The 17345-nt window shown below is 44.4% G+C and overlaps 1 protein-coding gene across 11 annotated transcripts in view; it reads right to left on the bottom strand.

Moving 5' to 3' along the window:
• The window catches only part of HELB (DNA helicase B), a 28271-nt gene extending 11796 nt beyond the window's left edge, over positions 1 to 16475 (bottom strand). For 9 of the 11 annotated variants that reach the window (XR_004693359.3, XR_015951707.1, XR_015951706.1 and 6 more), the window contains exons 1-7: positions 16075 to 16457; positions 12705 to 13091; positions 10213 to 10403; positions 6029 to 6913; positions 5529 to 5697; positions 2976 to 3117; positions 1746 to 1876 (exon numbers count right to left, since the gene is read on the bottom strand). Coding sequence is in view for 6 of the 11 variants with exons in the window: in XM_088676456.1 (XP_088532582.1) it covers positions 1746 to 1876; positions 2976 to 3117; positions 5529 to 5697; positions 6029 to 6913; positions 10213 to 10403; positions 12705 to 13091; positions 16075 to 16285 (2116 nt within the window). In the remaining 5 variants the exon portion in view is untranslated. Of the gene's footprint in view, positions 1 to 1745; positions 1877 to 2975; positions 3118 to 5528; positions 5698 to 6028; positions 6914 to 10212; positions 10404 to 12704; positions 13092 to 15879; positions 15989 to 16074 lie in introns of those variants that run through there. The other 2 variants (XM_035127921.3, XM_088676460.1) reach the window with 2 other exon arrangements.
• Between the last annotated feature and the right edge of the window lie 870 nt (positions 16476 to 17345).

The raw sequence follows: 17345 nt of genomic DNA, 5'->3' as shown, positions 1-17345 counted from the left end.
CAAGCAACTGAAACCAAAAACCCCTACAGTCTACTGTGAAATGGCTGGTTATCGACTGATAGGAGCCATAATGCTGCAGCCCCTGGGCTGTGTTATAGCCTGCACAAAGCCTACTGCAGATTGCTCAGCACTCCCCCAGCCCACGCCAAGATGACAAGTGTGTTTGCAAAGCTGTCAGGGAGGCAGGTACACAGCAATGGCTCTCCCCATCACATCCCCATCGTATCTGAAGAAGTGTGCATGCACACGAAAGCTCATACCAAAATATAAACTTAGTTGGTCTTTAAGGTGCTACTGAAGGAGTTTTTTTATTTTTCTCCCCATCACAGTCGTGCTACTCTCAGCCCAAACAGCTATTTATTATTTCAGTTATGAATCATTTCCTAGGAAACATCCCAAAGCAATTTAAACAGCACACACGCAATTCCTAATCCAATGCAGATAAAAATCTCCACTTACAAGGCTTTGGCTGTCTGGGGAAAGTGTGATTGCCAGCACCAAACAACAGGGAAGGAACACAATGGAAATCATTTATATCCCATTGCACCCACTGTGTATGTGTGGTTAAGCGGGGGGGGGGGGAATCCCAGTTGCATGTGCAGCCCTTGGGCCAAGAGGCATACCACCCCTGGCCTATCAGCAACTTAAGATAGGCTAGACAAAGCTCTAGGGCAGGGGGGGGGACTTCCAGCCCACAGGCCCAATGTGGCCCAGGAGGCTGTTTTCACAAAACCATGACCACCTGCCCTACATCTAATGCCAGGTGCAAGACAGATAAGAGAAACAGCAGGACTGGCAGTACCAGTCCCGCTGTGGGGATGTCAATCACCCAGCCAATTCCTGCAGAACGCAGCCCTATTCTCAGGTGCTTTGAGAAGCGCCAGACTGGCGAAGTCCTTTTTGCTACAATTCCTAGCTGGCTGTGTGGTGCATGGAAAGCTCTTATGCAAGGGGATACTGATAGGTGTGCGGAACAACCCATCTGCCAATTGCCTGATGTCATAATGATGTCAGGTGACCGAGAGGTAGATTGTCAGACCCAGCTACCCAAGCTGGCCCATGAGGGTGAGGCCAGCTCATGATTCGGCCTGCTGGGCCAAAAGCTTTCCCCACCCCTGCCTTAGAGCTATGCAACAAATCTAATTGCATTCGGTGCAATGTTGAAGTTGCTCTGTGCAGGAAGGGAGAGAAGTGTAAGTGTCATTTCTTATCCAAGAAGGTAGGTTTGCTGTGCCTCAGCTGTTTTAGCGCATGCTGCCTTGCTTCGGGAATTTAAAATGTGTCAGTAAACCATGACAATTTTCCTTTTTTTAAGTAGACCATGCAAGGCTGAAGGCATCCTATACCTATGCTACCCAGTAAAGGTAAAGGGACCCCTGACCATTAGGTCCAGTCGTGACCGACTCTGGGGTTGCGCGCTCATCTCGCATTATTGGCCGAGGGAGCCGGCGTATAGCTTCCAGGTCATGTGGCCAGCATGACAAAGCCGCTTCTGGCAAACCAAAGCAGCACATGGAAACGCCGTTTACCTTCCCGCTGTAGCGGTTCCTATTTATCTACTTGCATTTTGATGTGCTTTTGAACTGCTAGGTTGGCAGGAGCTGGGACCAAGTAACAGGAGCTCACCCCGTCGCAGGGATTCGAACCATGCTACCCAGTAGCTAAATCTAAATCTGTAGCAACAAAGCATGCATTGGATATTGTGCAGCATTTAAGGAATTTTATTACAAAAGTTCGAAACTCACAGTGACCGTCATCTCCAGGAGGTAAAACAACAAAAATAAATTTCTTCTCAGCACTTGGCACTGCCCACGTTTTGTTCTCTTCCGACATTCTGAGCACTTCATCAAACTTGGGGTATTTCTGCTGAGAGATTCTGCATCCAAAACAAAGTAACGAAAGCGTCTCATGCTGCCCTCGACAGAATTGTTTTCCTTATGCGCAACATCATTTAATTTTTAAGCCAAGAACCATAGTTTCATTTCACACACAATAACTTATACATCCTCCCATTACACAATATGTTTATGTATAGTTATCACACCATGCATTCCCAAAAGAACTAGGTTTGGTTTGTCCCAAATGCTGAACTAAATTTCAAACAAACATTAATGGGAAATGTTTCAAGTAAGAGGCTGTTTTTAAATACAAGTGTCCACACATGCACAAACACACACACACACACACCAACATTATTCAAAAGGTTTAGGGGTTTCCCCCCCCCCATTGTTCCGAGACAGGAATGTGAGAGTGATAGGCTAAGCTTTCTAAGCATGTTACACATCTCCAGGTAAGACGTTCAACAGAAACTCCAGTCCAACACACAACTCAATATCACTGTGAAGAATAGAGCAGGTTGTGGCAATCAGATATCTTCCTGTATTAGAGGGAAAAGTTGTCATGACGCAGTCTGCATGGCCACAACACGACAGCAGCACAGAGGGCAAGTGAAGCTGCGCAAATGAGCAGGATGGCACAGCAAGCAAGCGAGTGGCACAAGCAAGCCTTCCCTTGTCCCTTGAGTCCCCGCCACCTGCCAGCCCACTTACACGTGCACATAATACAGAGATGGAAGCTTGCGGTGAGTCAGTGGGTGCAAGGAGCAAGCAGGCAGGCGGCCCAGACAGGTCTGCAGGCCTTCAAGCACTTCCCCTCTCCCGTCACAATGGCCCCGATCCTTCTGCCACTGCTGCTCACAAAGAAGAGGGGGACAAAAAAGCGGCAGTCTTTCTCCCCTTCACGCAGCCACCAACAGGAAGAAGCAGGCAGCATCGTGGCAAAAAGAGGAGAGAGGCTCGTTCCCCTCTATTCTGTGATTGGTAGAGGCAGCAGGGATTTTAGAATTGGGGCAGGTTGTGAGGAGATAAGGAGGTCTGGGTGAAAGGTGGTGGGGTTGGCAGCAAGGTGGGGGCTTGGCAAGCGCCATAAGAAGGGGCAGCAGCCCCACATTTTTTTCAAAAAAAATAAATCCCTACCTTGTTGCATTATCCACAATTAACTGTGACTCAGCCCTGTGATTAGTTTTCAGTTCTATAGACCAGCCCCTTGACTGAAGACTCTCAAAAATATCGGCCAGCATATTACCAGGCTCAATACTGGGTAACTGCCTAACATCACCTAAATAAAGTACAAAGTTATATTTAACGAAATTAGCTGCATTGTCATCATTATTTTATTTATTGCATCTTTATCGCATGCTTAGGTCTCTCCAGTATCCAACGCTGTTTACCGTGATATACACATCCACCCAACTGCTTCAGTCTAAAATACAGCAAAGACAGTACCAGCTCAGAAGCAATATTGTGTGATTTTCTTAGAAAGGTTTTTTTTTAAAAAAAAATCCATCTCTTATAGAATCATAGAATCATAGAGTTGGAAGAGACCACAAGGGCCATCCAGTCCAACCCCCTGCCAAGCAGGAAACACCATCAAAGCATTCTTGACATATGCCTGTCAAGCCTTTGCTTAAAGACCTCCAAAGAAGGAGACTCCACCACACTCCTTGGCAGCAAATTCCACTGTCGAACAGCTCTTACTGTCAGGAAGTTCTTCCTAATGTTTAGGTGGAATCTTCTTTCTTGTAGTTTGAATCCATTGCTCTGTGTCCGCTTCTCTGGAGCAGCAGAAATCAACCTTTCTCCCTCCTCTATATGGCATCCTTTTATATATTTGAACATGGCTATCATATCACCCCTTAAGCTTCTCTTCTCCAGGCTAAACATGGCCAGCTCCCTAAGCCGTTCCTCATAAGGCATCGTTTCCAGGCCTTTGACCATTCTGGTTGCCCTCCTCTGGACACGTTCCAGCTTGTCAATATCCTTCTTGAACTGTGGGGCCCAGAACTGGACACAGTACTCCAGGTGAGGTCTGACCAGAGCAGAATACAGTGGTACTATTACTTCCCTTGATCTAGATGCTATACTCCTATTGATGCAGCCCAGAATTGCATTGGCTTTTTTAGCTGCTACATCACACTGTTGACTCATGTCAGGTTTGTGGTCTACCAAGACTCCTAGATCCTTTTCACATGTACTGCTCTCAAGCCAGGTGTCACCCATCCTGTATTTGTGACTTTCATTTTTTTTGCCCAAGTGTAGTACTTTACATTTATCCCTGTTAAAATCCATCTTGTTTGCTTTGGCCCAGTTCTCTAATCTGTTAAGGTCATTTTGAAGTGTGATCCTGTCCTCTGGGGTATTAGCCACCCCTCCCAATTTGGTGTCATCTGCAAACTTGATCAGGATGCTCTCAAGCCCATCATCCATTCTAAAGATGTTGAATAAGACTGGGCCCAAGACAGAACCCTGTGGCACCCCACTAGTCACTTCTCTCCAGGATGAAGAGGAGCCATTGATGAGCACCCTTTGGGTTCGGTTCTCCCCAAGTTGGGAGTCCAAATTAATACGGCAAGAACTTTCTGTGTCTCTGTGTGTTGGCACCATAGCTCATCCTGAGCAGTCTGTAAGGACCTAAGAAGAGCTCTTCTGGATCAAGCCAAAGACCCCTTGTGGTCCACATCCTGTTCTCACAACCAGATTCCCAGCAACTGGGAGGCATGCTGCTTCTGACAGTGGATGCAGAACATAGTTTTATCCCTCCATGCATATGTTTAATCCTCTTTCAAAGCCATCCAAGTTGCTGGCCATCACCAAATCTTTTGTCTGCCCTAACCTTCCACCATTCAGCTTCGCTAGACGGCACACAGTACTAATATTATGAGAGGGAGAAAAGCAACTCCCTATCCATTTTTGTTGCACATCCTTATTAAGAACCTTGTAGCCTCTGCTCAAACTGGGTATACCATATAAACATCTAGAGCAGGGGTCAGCAAACTTTTCAGCAGGGGGCCGGTTCACTGTCCCTCAGACCTTGTGGGGGGCTGGACTATATTTTGAAAAAGAAAAAGAAAGAATTCCTATGCCCCACAAATAACCCAGAGATGCATTTTAAATAAAAGGGCACATTCTACTCATGTAACAACACACTGATTCCCAGACCGTCCGCGGGCCGGATTTAGAAGGTGATTGGGCCGGATCTGGCCCCCAGGGCCTTAGTTTTACTACTCACAGTCTAGAGTGTTCCCGAGTACTTCCCATTATAAATATTTATTCATACACCACTTTCTGTCAGCCCTAATGAAAGAAGCATGAAACACAGTGGGATCTCTCGTATTGGTCCCGCGCCGAGGGCCTTCTGGTGGTTCCCTCACTGCGAGAAGAGAGGTTACAGGGAACCAGGCAGAGGGTCTTCTTGGTAGTGACACCCTCCCATCAGATGTCAAGGAAATAGACAACTATCTGACTTTACTAAGACATCTGAAGGCAGTCCTGTTTAGGGAAGTTTTTAATATTTGATGTTTTATTGTTTTCTGTTGGGAGCCGTCCAGAGTGGCCGGGGAAACCCAGCCAGATGGGCGGGGTATGTATTATTATTATTATTATTATTATTATTATTATTATTATTATTATTTTATTTTGCATAGCTCGTTTTGAATTTGTCTTAATTGTTCACCAAAGCTTTACACTTACCAAGAATAATAATCTTCGCAAGCCGGGCATGGTCCAACAAGAGTCGTAAAACCCTGCTAAGCATTCTCACAGGCACCATACTTCCTTCGTCTACAACCAAGACATTTACTGAAGAAAATTTCCATGGATTGCATTTATTTTCACTCCATTTAGAGAAACTGTAGGTAACCTAAAATAAAAAAGAACCCTGTAATTTGAAATTAGCATTCCTTCAAAGAATGGTTTGGAGCATCAGTCGCGGGTTTGCTCAGACTAGAGTTTGCTATGAGGTCTAAAGCAGCAAAGTATGGTTTGCACTTGGCCCTTCAAACTAGAATCGGAAACCATGGTTTGAAGCTGGAAGGCCTTTTTGGGAAATGACATGAAGAATAGCAGCTTGTAGAGAATCAAACAGTTTCAGTTCTCTCAAATAATGCCAAATGTAATATTCAGATTATTAAACTGAAATGCATATGATTATACTACCATATTATTGGAATGGTTTTAAAAATAATTCCTACCTGATGCAGAGTATAAGCAGGTTGTCCTGTTTTATCAGACAAGAGAGAAGCTGCCCTCCCTGTAGGTGCTGTATATAAAACATTTAAAGATTCATTTCTGCATTGAATCATGTTGGAAGCATGGCCGAAAGTATTCCATTCTTCAGATGCATCGAGGTCAGCTTCAAAATCTTTACAGGCATTCATAGCTTCTGTATTTTCTGCCTCTCTTAGATAGCAGAAAAGGTGGGTAACTATTGTTGTTTTCCCGCAACCACCTTTCCCACTTACGATCGTCACTGGATTGGAACAGATCAGTTCTATAGCACTTTCCTGATCTGGATCTACTTCTACTTTGTGTTTCAATTCCTTCTCGGGTTCTTCAAAGTCAGAATCATGGTTAGAGTTTTCTTGCACATCTGAGGAATTGCCAGGCTCCTTCTGGTCCACTGCGCAAAGTTCCTCATCGTTTATTTCACTCTTAGCAAATACATCTCTCATGTTAGTAGCATGTACATTTCTATTAAGTACCTTTTTCGGATCGGCACGCAGCTGCCATGGCGTTTTATTGCTGAGCTCGCATACAGAAGTTGCAATTTGCTTTTCAGAATTGAACAAATGAGGAAGGAACACAAGCTCTCTCTCGGTAACCACAATGTTTTCATCTTTCATAAATTTAATTGATTCCCAGGCATGTTCCACGGGCATATTCTTTGATACCATACGTGTCAGTTCATGCTGTTCTTCATATGTATTTCCATTTTCTGCACAGCTCTGTTTGAGCTTTTCATATACCATTAGTGCATTCTTCTGCAAATCGGGAATCTTCTCAAGAATATGTCTGCACTCGCATATGGCCTTCCAAGATGCCTCACCAAAGTAAGTATGCAGCTCTCTTTTAATTATCTTTCAGAGAAAGCAAAAACCTGTTATTTTGAGACATGGCATTTTTAACAGTACTCTGTAAAGTTAGAAGGCATGCAACCTTCCATGAGCTTTGGTGCACTATTTTCAACCAAAGCAAGCAAGTTCAACAGAAATTCCAAAGGCCAATTCCAATGTTGGCCAAAACATTAAGAGCAGTATACAACAAAGTAGTCCGTTAGTACAAAGACTCCCCCTCGCTCTCCTCCCCAACTCCAACCCATCTGCTTCAGAGGGTTGGCAAGCGGGGGGAAAGCCCAGAACAGATTTAGGAGAGGCACAGAGAGAGGAGGGAGGGGGAAGTTCTGTTGCACAGCCAGAAGTCTTTGCACTAACAGAACTACTGTAATGGATCCTGCCCTAAGACTACAATTCTATGCCCTGCTACTCAAGTCCTATCGCTTCCAACTGGGGACAGAACTGCAACAGCTAAAAACTAGTATTCACTGAAATTAAAAAAACCTAATGAGCAGAGGGCTGCTAGGCTTAGGAACAAGAGGAAGACTGATTGGGAACAGCTCCAAGGACTTCGTTAAGCTTGCTAAGGATGCTGGGATTAGGGTGGCAGACACAAAGGACAAGCTGCGTGCACAGATGGTCAGGGAAGCCCAAAGTAGGCTGCAGGACTTGCCACATCAATTCTACCATTAGCAAGTATACGGTATGATGATACTCAACTGTATTTCGCTGCTACACCTGGATCAGGAGAGGGTGTGACTGTTCTAAGCTAGTGCCTGGGTATAGTAGTGAGCTGAAAGGCCTACAAAGCAAGAATGAATCCTGTTAAGATAGAGCAGGCATAGGCAAACTCGGCCCTCCAGATGTTTTGGGACTACAATTCGCATCATCCCTGACCACTGGTCCTGTTAGCTAGGGATCATGGGAGTTGTAGTCCCAAAACATCTGGAAGGCCGAGCTTGCCTATGCCTGAGATAAAGACTCTGCGGATGAGCAGTACCCAGGTCTAGAAGTTCCCCTGTTTTGGACAGGGTTGCACTCCTTCTGAAGGAACAGGTCCATAGTTTTGGGGGTGCTCCAAGATCCATCTTTGTCACTGGAGGCTCAGGTGACCCCTGTGACAAATGGTGCCTGTTATCACCTTATGCTGGCATGCCAAACTTGACTTTTCCCTGGCCATTGGGATTGATGAACCACTAACCTCAAGTTTGGACTACCGTAATGTGCTGTGCTATGCTATGCTATGCTATGCTATGCTATGCTATGCTATGCTATGCTATGCTATGCTTTGCTATGCTATGCTATGCTATGCGTAAGGCTTCCCTGGAAGCTGCAGCTGGAACAGAATGCTGCAGCCAAGTTGCTGAGTGAAGCACCTTGATGTGCACATATTGCACCTGCGCTGAGGGACCTGCACTGGCTGCCAATCAGCTACTGGGCCACCTTCCAGGTATTGTTAAATACATAAAACCCTGAACAGCCTGGCACCAGGTTACCTGAAAGACTGTAATGTCCATGTATAGACCTGCAAGATCACTTAGATCACCTGGGGAAATTCTACTCGTAGCCCTGCATCCTACAGATCATCATAGGTTGGCTGCCGCAAAAATGGGCATTTTCCGCTATTGCCCCTATATTATGGAATGCCCTGCCCTCTGCCATAAGTGAAGCAGCAACCGTCAGTTGCTTCATATAGCTTGTAAACACATCATTTTTCTAGGCCCTTCCCTGACTCATAAGATTGGACCCTGTTTTATGTGTTGGAATCCCCCAATTCCTGTTTTATTGGCTTCTATAGCCTTTTTATTATTGCTGTTTTATTGGTTCTAGGCTGCAGTTTGGGTTTTAGTGATATTGGTGTCTGTGTGTGTATACTGTAGACTGATTAGGGATTTTGAAAATATTAAGCAGTTAATAAAACTTTTAAATATATAAACAACTTTATAGTCAATGCAAATCAAGCCTCTTATCTCTCTTTAGATTAGAATGCAACCCAGCTATACTAAAAGAAACTGAGGTATCTGCCATAAGGATAATGGGGAGATGAAGTGAGGACCCAGATTCCTCTTTCCTGTTAACTACCGTATTTTTCGTTCCATAAGATGCACTTTTTTCCTCCTAAAAAGTAAGAGGAAATTTCTCTGCGTCTTATGGAGCGAATGTGTGGTCCCTGGAGCCAAATTGCCCAGGGACTAAAGGCAGATCATGCTTTTTTAAAAAAGAAAAGAAAAGAGCTAAAGGCTAACAAGAGGGAATGAGCTGAAAGGAACCCGCTCAGCAGCTGATTACAAGAGATCGGGGAGGGAGATAAGAGAGCTAGCTCCCTTCCCAGCCCCTTGCCTAGGCCTCAATTGTTGTCTGCAGAGGGAGACATATGACTGGCTTATTAGATTATCTGTCTGGAAACTGTGGAAATGGGTCCCTTTCCTAGAGAAGCTGCAGAACTGTGAGTTGAACCCCATAAAAACAGGATTTTCCCTTTGCAAGGAAACTCAGCAACTTTGAGCTGATCCTTAAAAAAAACAGAGCTTTCCCCCTTTGCAAAATAAGCTTCCTCAAATATTTAATGGGGGGCAAAGTCACCTAGGCCTCTAGGAGTTGGCTGCTATGCCTAGGACAATTCAAGAAAGCAAAATATTTTTTCTTGTTTTCCTCCTCTAAAAACTAGATGCGTCCTATGGTCGGGTGCGTCCTATGGAGCGAAAAATACGATAGGTCTTTGCTCAGAGAGGCCAAGCTGTATTCAGGGAAGAAGGCAACTTTGCTCTTCCCAACATCTTGCAGCTGGTTTGGTATTTGGTTCATGCAACAGAAAGAAGATAACACCCAGTCTCTACCTTTGTAGCTGCTTGCTTCAATGGAGGAAAGTCAGCTGCTAAGGGAGACAAGGGAGACCTGCCTTACCCTGTTTTTTTCATGCACAGATCTGCAGTCCCATGAGAATATCTGGTGAGAGCACCAGATGTGCATCCTTGCCCCAAAATTGCAGGAAAAGCATGGGAAAATCCCAAAGCTAGCTTTTGTACATGGTGTTCTTCTATAATGCTTATGAAGCCATTACATCTAATTTTGTTGAAGCCATTTAAAAATCTATTGTAGTACAGTATGACTACGATTCAGCTGTCTTGAGTTATAAGTTGTTTAGGGGGAAAACTGAGTCCCATTATCAAATGAACTACCATCCAATTATGTTATTTTGTTGGCATCCGTCTGTCTCGAGAGACAACGGAGCCCAAGTCAAACGTCTGTTAGCAGCACTGAGGTGAGCAGTGTGTTTGGAGGTCCTGGGCTGCCCGGGAAACAATATTACGATAGTTTCTTACTTCTCCGAATCCAAGTTTCCATGGCTTTTCCTTCAAGATTCTATGCAATTTTCTCAATGTATAATCTTCAGCGTGTATTTTGCTCCAGTCCAACTTTGCAATGCAACAAGAAACAGCTCGTGGCAGAAGCAGCGGCATTAATTCCAATATATTCGGAAAGGCCAGGGCTACTAGTACAGCTTTCCCTGCAACTGTGGAACCAAGATACAAAAAAATGCTATTTATAAAAATCGAAGTCAGTATGTTTTATTGCAAGTTTTATTTATCACATCTAAAGATTCCTCATGTAGAGTTACTGAAAGTAGTTCCAAACATTGCAATCTCATATATGTTGGGTTGGACTCAAAGGTACCCTTCCTCTATTGGAGGCACCCCTGAATCCATCCTGTGGACATTTGTTATCCATTTCTTACTTTGTGGTAGCTTACATAGATTTATGAGGCTGCGAAAGCAGTATCTACTTTGAAAGAGAGAGAGAGAGAGAGAGAGAGAGAGAGAGAGAGAGAGAGAGAGAGAGAGAGAGAACACAGACTGCTGCTATTTATGAATGAGTTAGGACACTGTTTGAAAATATTAACAAACTCCTGGTTCAAATATAAAGTATCTTGGCTTGTTAAGCTAAGTTATGCATAAGTCCTGTGTGCCCTCACACTGAGTTCTTGCATTGCTTCCTTCCACATTAGCATGATGCAATTCAAAACTTCCAGGGTTAACTAAAAATAGCCGAAATTGTAGTTATTAGGCTTGGAACAAACCAGGATCTGAAATGGCACTTTGACGCAACAGGAAATTTTGTTTAATTAATCCAGGGAGTCCTCAACTGCTGCGTGCCGAGCAGGGAAGAGGGAAGGCCAACAAAATGACAGAAGGCACAGGTGCATACATTTCTCAATTTAATAAGCCAAGGCAGTTTTTGTCTGAACCCAGCCAATTTTAGCACAGGGAATCTGAATACAGTCACTCAACAAACCAGTATAACAGAGCTATGGCTCCTAAAAACTCAAGAGTAGTTTCGAGGAGAGTTTCACTCATTCTTTGTCAATTCCTAGTACAGGCATAGGCAAACTCGGCCCTCCAGATGTTTTGGGATTACAATTCTCATCATCCCTGACCACTGGTCCTATTAGCTAGGGATGATGGGAGTTGTAGTCCCCAAACAGCTGAAGGGCCAAGCTTGGCTATGCCTAGTAGATTCTGAATGTAAATATAGGAATAGCCAGCTTAGTGGGGCCCGAATACTGAAGTGTATCCAAAGGCATGTACTTACACTTCCTTTAAAATAAAATAAAATAATAATAATAATAATAACAACAATTTTCTAAAATAATATTATTTTTAAATTCCTTTAAAATTATATAACTACAACTAATCCAGAACATACCTACCAGACTGGTGACTGGGAGCAGCCACTGGGATCATATAATACCTGTCCTAAAAGATCTACATTGGCAGCCCAGTGCAGTCATATGTTATGTTGCATTAGGTTCATGTTGCGTCTTTTCGGCTTGCGAACGCGGCAACCCCGGAAGTGTATACTTCCAGGTTTCACCACGCGTGCGGGCACAGAAGCGTTTTGCATGCTTTGCACATGCACAGAAGCGCTCTATCGTGCTCCGCGCTTGTGCGGAAGCGCAGCTCTAGTTGCAGACTTTTCGGGGTGCACCCCAGAACGGATCGTGTCCGCAACTGGAAGTACCACTGTACGTTTCAGAGAACAGCACAGTGTTGGTGCTGGCCTTTTAAAGCCCTAAATCAGTGATGGCCAAACTTGGCCCTCCAGCCGTTTTGGGACTACAATTCCCATTATCCCTGTTAGCTAGGGATGGGAGTTGTAGTCCCAAAACAGCTGGAGGGCCAAGTTTGGCCATTGCTGCCCTAAATGGCTAGGCTCAAGGTTGTCATCTGAACTAGCCAGGTGTTTATCTGAGAATCAATCACAGTCAGTCCATCATTTGGAAAATAAAGACTTTAGAGCTGTCTTGCCCCAAAATGGCAACTAGACATTCTGTTTTGGCAACTGTAACCTTGGTTTAAGGGGCCATTTGGCACCTAGCTTATATATCTGAGTTTCTAACACTGCCTCTGAGCAAATGATTGAAAAGAATGTAATCCTTAAATAATATTGCCCCCCTCCCCACAGCTGATAGAAAAATCATCTTGCCCAACCATAGATTTTGGATTGTTCTTCCTTATCGACAAGCACAGCTTTCTTAGCCTTTGATATAAGGTTTGAAATTGTTACAAAACATTGCTTTCCTTATAGCTAACCTAAATGTGGTAATGGCCAGTTTGTAGCTATTGCTTCTTAGGCCTACACTTAGATCTTAACATAAAAACACTTCCTTTAAAAAAAAAAATAAGAATGATACTGAAGTCTATCACTACCACTTTATAAACATATTAAAAAACCTATCTGATTTCCATATAAAGTTAAGACCAGTGAAGTAGCCACTATAATAAGAAACAATTGAGTATTACATAGTTATACTTACATGACTCCTTAACATAATGAAAAATGTCAAAGTTTTTGGTATCTGTACACGTTTGACTTTGGGTATTTGTAGATATCACTCCTTCCTGAAGTTTTGACTCCTGAAACTGTTTCAGCGTTTTTTCAAGATGTGCAAAGTTGAAAGACTCTTTAGGAAACCATTCAAAAAATGCATCTTGAAATACTTGTGGGACAGCACATTCTCTAAAGAACAGTGAAATAATATCTCTCCCTGCATCATGCTGCAGAAAATAAGATGGGTAGCTCTTCATATAGTACTTTGATTGAGACCGCGTAAGTTTGGCATTCACTTTCCACCAGGGATCAACCAATGGAAAACGCCCAATCACTTCGTATGTCTTTTGGGAATCTTCCTCCTGAATTATAACTGAAATGGTTTGGAAAAGGATTGTCAGTACAACAGTCAAATGTGCTGGTACAATATTATCTCTAGTGGCTTTTTTAAAAAAGCCTCTAGGAACTGAGGCTTGTTAGAAGAAGCCAGGGTCAAACTACAGATTCAGATCTTGGCTTGCTTTTAAAAGATGTACAATAGTCTGTTTTCACAAACAATCTCCCCTAGATTGTGCTCACCAAAAGACAGTTCTACAGTATGTGTTTACTGCAAAGGCCAGCTGTGTAGAGCCCTCAGTCACTAGAAACATATGAAAGTGCAATCCTACTTCCACGCACATCCCAAACAATTATTTAATGTCATATACCTTAGATTGTGCTTTCTTCATGAAATGGAATGTATGTACGTACTACACTTGAGTGAAAGGTACACTTGAACTACAGTATGGTGTAGTGGTTAGTGTTGGACTTAACAGTGGTGTCCGAACTTTGGGGGCCGACCAAAGGGCTGACCAACCAAAGTTGTTGACCTTTTTTTAGGATTGAAGTTGTAGAGCTTTTTAAATTATCATTTTACCCCAAAGTTGCTGAGCTTCTTTTAGGATTCAAGTTGTTGAGCTTTTCTTAGGGTTGGAGTTGTTGAGTTTCTTTGAGGATTGAAGTTGTTAAGGTTATTTTAGGATTTTACCCCAGGAAATAAAACTGCCACAGGGGCCGGATTAAACCAAACGGTGGGCCAGATGAGGCCCCCGAAACAGACTTTGGACATGCCCAGACCAGGGTTTAAATCCACACTCAGCCATGAAGCTCACAACATGACCTTGAGCTAGTCCAGTGATGGTGAACCTATGACACGCGTGTCAGACGTGACACGCAGAGCTCTCACTGCTGGAACGCGCCCCATCGGCCCATTCGCGCTGTTGTTGTCCCCCCCCCATTTGTTCTCCTCCTCCTCCTCCTCACGCTACAGCTTGTCTCCTTGTCTCCGCTGTTAAAACCCGGATCTTTTTGTTGTTGCTGCTGGTAGCCAGAGATTGGTTTTTTAACCCTTTCTGTGATGTTTTTCTGGCGCTTTGGCAGACGATGATTGGGTGTAACAGTGTTTGTTTTTTAACCCGTTCTGTGCTGGGGTTTTTGGCGCTTTGGCAGACTATGTCGGTGCTGTGTGTTAGTTCCAGCAAAGGTATTATTTGTCATTTATTTCTGTTCTCTTCCCCCCCCCAAAAAAAGCGCAGCAGCTTTGGGGCACCCCCCCCCAATAAAGCAAAGCAACTTTTGGACCCCCCCCAAAAAAAAAACCTCCAAAACTTTGGTCAGCAGCTCCCCCAAAAAAGCTCAACAACTCTGGGCACTTTGTGATAAATAAGGGGTTTTTGGTTTGGTTTAGTTAAATAATTGGTTTTTGGTTTATTAAATACAGTTATATATTACAATTATACATTTTTGTTATTTAAACTATAAATATCGCAAAATTATGGTTTTTTTCTTGAAGTGACACACCACCTGAGTTATGCTCGGTTTTTTGGTGAATTTTGACACACCAAGCTCAAAAGGTTGCCCATCACTGGGCTAGTCACTACCTCTCAGCCTTATTTACCTCACAGGGTTGCTGCGGGGATGAACTGAGTACAGAGAGAACCATTAAACATTACTCTCACTGCTTATGTAGAGCCTTAACAGCAAGAAATTTGAACCCAGCTCTTACAGGGTCCCCAGCGGCTCCTTCCAAGGCAGCAGTAGTGCAAGCTGAACGTAAGACATCTACCTCACTGAGTGCCTTGGGCAACTGATACCGTACCTCTTGGCCTAACGTACTTCACCTGGGGAGAACCAGGAATGCCACTTTGAGCTCCTTTGCGAAAAGAGTGGGAGATAACTGAAATAAACACTTTCAAAAGCAAAGTGCACACTGGAAACAGTGGAATTATGAAATGAAGACAGGCCACGGAATCAGTTCTGCATTTGTTGGCAAACACTTTGCAATGATAGGAAGAAGGCAAAGTTACAGAGCAACCGCTATACATGACTATGCAAAAGGGAGTCCAATGCAGTTGAATAGGACTTTATCTCTTTTAAGTGTGTATAGCATTATAGTCTTGAACTGCAGGAAAAAATATAACAAATAAACAATTAAGTCTTTTGCAACGTAAACAAATAGTCCCGTGGCACCTGAAAGGCTATCAGTTTTATCACAGCAGCAGCTTTTGTGGGCTAGGGTTCACTTCAGCAGATGCACCCAGGGCTTTCCCCCCCCTTCCAGATCTCCAGAACTCAGTTCCGGCAGTACCTCTCAAATGGGCACCGTTGCCATTCTATGAGAATGAAGTTTTGGCACCTCTTTCTCTAGAACAATAGCACTGGATGCAACAATGAGTTGGCAAGAATGGGTGTGGAGAAAGGTCTGAGGCAAATGAAATGCATTCTCGTAATGACGTTAAGTGTAAAAATAACTATGGCTATTCATTCACACAGCAGCTTGGGTGGGCAATTGCCCCCCCCCTCCAATTCCACCCTAACCCCTCGATTCACAGCTTTCATTAAAAAAAAAACCCAAAAGTTTCTACCATTTGTAGAACCTGAAATATGAAGCAAATGTACAGGCACTATTCCAACTTCTCCCTTTCAGCGTTTTACTTGCCTCCCCACCACCAGGAAAAGTTCCCTCTGATGCCTATACAAGTTCGAGGTGCTGCTGCTGCTTGTGTTAGCACCTAAAGTGGTTTAAAAAGTGAAAGACACACATAGCCAAGCATTTAGATTCCTGAAAGGCTGGGGCTTGTTTCCTGTTAATGCAGAGGCGCTTCCCTGTTCCTTCCACCTACACTAGTTGAAAACAAGTTTCGGGTCCCACAGCCTTGCCCCTCGGACTGCTAGTCCCAGATGCAAAGAGGAGGGCGAGGTCTGCCCACGTCCACCCGGAAATGCCGCGGGGACTTGCGCCAAGCAGGCAGGCTGGTGCGCAAGGCAGCGAAGGAGCCTCCCCAGCGCCCAGGCGCGCGCCTAATCCTGCTCCTTACGGGTCTTGCGCGCTGGTGTGTGAAGCGGCTCCTGGTTCGCGCCACCGAAAACATCTTCGAAATCCTCCGGGTCGGGGTCACCGTCCTCGTCGTCGTTGCTCTCTGCATCTTCGTCCTCGGGAGCTGCCTTTCCTTCCTCCGTTTTCAGTGGCCGCAAGAGCCCCCAGAGCTCGAAAGAGCGACTCTGGCCCGACCTGCGGCGCTGCGCCATTTTTCGGAGTTCCCGCCCGTGCCAGCTCCTTCCTCCGCGGGCAGCCGCTGCTCCGCCAGTAAGGATGCGCGGCCTTTTCCGGTCTGCGGGGCCAAAAGCAGCGGGCAACAACAACAACAACAACAACAGCAAGAAGCGCCCTGCTTCCGGGTGTGGGATTTATTTCACGGCTAGCCACTTCTGCTTCCCCATCTGTGCCTGCGCAATCAAGATTAGCAAAGCAACTGTGCGGTTGGTGTGAGAAAAGCACGGAAGTTGCCTCAGTTTTGGGAGCGGTGGCTGTGCTTAGCAATCATTTTGCAACAAAAGCAACTCGCCTCATTAGGTTCGAAGCGCGTTTATAAAGGACTTGAGCTTTGTATGAAAGTCCCATCCCCGTACCCCCGCGCAGAGCCACAATTCCTAGGCCATTTAAACTACAGATCCCAGGATTCTTTAGGGAAAGTCACGTGCTTTAAAGGCATGGTGGGTACCCAGCCTGTGGCACCTTAAAGACGAATAAATGCTACAATCGTTGAATTCAGTAAGACTTAAGAGCAGGCGTGATAAGGGTTTCACTCCTAGTCTGTAAGACTAAAATAAGATACTCAGAAGTGGCTTCAGTTCGCCATAAGCAACCTGACATGAATGCTGGATTAACGGTTATGCATTGCTACAAATTCCCTTAAGCATACTTGCAAAAAAATAAATAAAAAGCAGCAGCCCTATACAGAGTTACTTTTAACACTGAATTTAGGGAGCTTACCTCTGAGTAAACATGCATAACACCACACTTCATCTATTAAATAAAGCTGCAGTCCTAAATATATTTACTAAGGACAGGACTATACTACCGGTAGTCACCATTGGACACCAATACTTATTTCAGAAAAACCATGCATATGATTGCACTGTTGCTGGGGGCCCCATGACTTTTTGAGGGGCACCATTTGCTGCTCCCCTTCTAGCTACAACATTTATTCCTCTGGCCCTGCACTAAAACCACGTGCAGAGTGCTATCCTGTTTATGTTCACTCAGAAGTAAGCCCAACTATGTTCAGACACACTTCCCTATGAGTAA

This window comes from Zootoca vivipara, chromosome 9, assembly GCF_965207765.1.
Source record: "Zootoca vivipara chromosome 9, rZooViv2.hap1.1, whole genome shotgun sequence".
NCBI lineage: Eukaryota > Metazoa > Chordata > Lepidosauria > Squamata > Lacertidae > Zootoca > Zootoca vivipara.
This window is presented reverse-complemented; position numbering and strand designations above follow the sequence as displayed.